A 2006-nucleotide genomic window follows, 5' to 3' on the forward strand; every position below is an offset into this window, starting at 1 on the left:
GTCTCCTCCTGCAGTGCCTCGTCGTCTCCAATCAGATGTTGAGGGAGTTAAGTGTTATTTTTTATTTCTCATGATGTGTTGTTTCCATGACATAACTGTTATGTATAATTTAAAGTCAAGTCAATTTAATTTATTAATTTTTTGCTGTTTTGCAAAATTTTCACAGCCAAAAGTGGATTATATTAGTGCGTTGCCTGATTGCGTCCTGTCTTGTATCCTATCAATGATATCCATGAAAGATATGATGAACACTAGCATACTGTCTAAAAGGTGGTGCAACCTCTGGCATCTACGGACAGATCTCAAATTCGATGCTCACAATGTGCTTGGAAATGGTCGTTTTCTGAGCATTGGTGATGAAAGGAATGAATTCGTAAAACGAGTAAATCAATTTCTCAAGAATTATAAAGGAACAAAGATTGATTCATTCATGGTAGATTTCGAATTAAATTACGAACCGAGCAGCACCATCGATGAATGGATCAGATTTGCAATTGCAAGAGGAGTTGGAAGAATCGAATTGCTTACACCATCTTATAATTACAAGTTTCCCTTTGGCTTATCTTTTGAGTGTAAAAATTCAACACTCAAGGATATGCATCTCAAAGGGTGCATAATTTGTCATCCTGCAACAAGGATTGGCAGATTTTGGCGTATGGAAAATAAAAAAAATTGTCATCCTGCAACAAGCATCGACATTTTCCGTTTACAAATTTGAGATCTCTTGAGATTGAAGGTTCAGATGTGGATGTAAACTTGCTCACAGTCCTGCTATCTAATTGTCTCCTACTTGAAGAGCTTAGCTTAATTAATAGCAGCATAAATTCATCATCCTTAAAAATAGAAAGCTCATCATTATGCCTTCTCAAGATTGAAGAGTTGGATGATAATTACGACAGGCATTTAGAATTCATTTCCTTGGATTGCCCAAAACTCACAATCTTTTATTATGACAACAGTTTTTCAGGGAGCTTATCAATGAATGCTCCTATATTGAAGACCATTGACTATTGTGTTTACCCTCATCCTGAGAAAATACATGATGCATTTGCCCTCTTTACCACGCTTCCTAAGCTTGAGATTCTGAATTTATACATCTATAACACTTTTGAGGTAACTGTCTGAACAATGAAGATTTTAGTTGCTTTTGGAATTTTATTTTCATCTAATATTTTAAATGTCATTTGTCAGGTAAAACCACTACAAGGTATTCAAGCACTGAAAAATCTCAGACAATTCAACTTGAGCATTCATGCGACATATGAGGACTTTGATATTTGGTGGATTTTACCTATTCTTCAAGCTTCTCCCTTTCTGCAGAAACTTTCAATCATGGTAAGTCTGGATGCATTTATATTACATATGAGTTTGTTATATTAGTATATTTTTACCATCATTAAAACTATTAATTCATCACTTTTTTTTCCAGCTAAGACGTCCATTGTTTCATGCAAATCAAAGAGATATTAATCAAGATCTCATAATGTTCTCTCATGGTGAGATCAAAGATGTTGAGCTAGGAGGCTGTGTGGGAAATAAGTATGAAATTAAGTTTGCCATGAATGCTTTGAAATATTTCCACAAACTTGAGCAAATAGTTTTGAGTCCTTACTGCACAATTAAATCCTTCGGCGGAGAAGAAGACTATGTGGAATACAATCCAATATGGTATAAGAAGAATCGTCGTAAAAGAATCCTTAAAGAGCTTCAAGGTAAAGGGATTGAATTAGACAAACTTATACTCATGTAAGAATGTATTAATTCTGCATCTTTTATTTTGGATATTGGTTTAATTGAATAATACTAGTGTTCTTTTTACCCGTGCGTTGCACGGGGAATATGTTTATTGTATTTGATACATCGATCATATTTTAAATTATAAAAAAATTTAAGATACTAAAAATGTAAGAAAAATCTTAATGAAACAGATGATAAACACATATTAATCATGGAAAAAAAAAGAATGTGTCTATTGTATTTGATACATCGATCATATTTTAAATTAT

At 33.3% G+C, this 2006-nt stretch overlaps 1 protein-coding gene across 1 annotated transcript; it reads left to right on the forward strand.

Annotated features, from left to right (window-relative positions):
* Nucleotides 1-232: 232 nt before the first annotated feature.
* Nucleotides 233-1750, forward strand: LOC130715776 (F-box/LRR-repeat protein At3g26922-like). Its single transcript, XM_057565896.1, has 4 exons — nucleotides 233-653; nucleotides 737-1113; nucleotides 1192-1335; nucleotides 1430-1750. Exons 1-4 carry the CDS (start codon nucleotides 233-235, stop codon nucleotides 1748-1750), a joined length of 1263 nt encoding a protein of 420 aa, XP_057421879.1.
* The last annotated feature ends 256 nt before the right edge of the window (nucleotides 1751-2006 follow it).

Source organism: Lotus japonicus, chromosome 1 (genome assembly GCF_012489685.1).
Source record: "Lotus japonicus ecotype B-129 chromosome 1, LjGifu_v1.2".
In the NCBI taxonomy this organism is placed as follows: Eukaryota; Viridiplantae; Streptophyta; class Magnoliopsida; order Fabales; family Fabaceae; genus Lotus; species Lotus japonicus.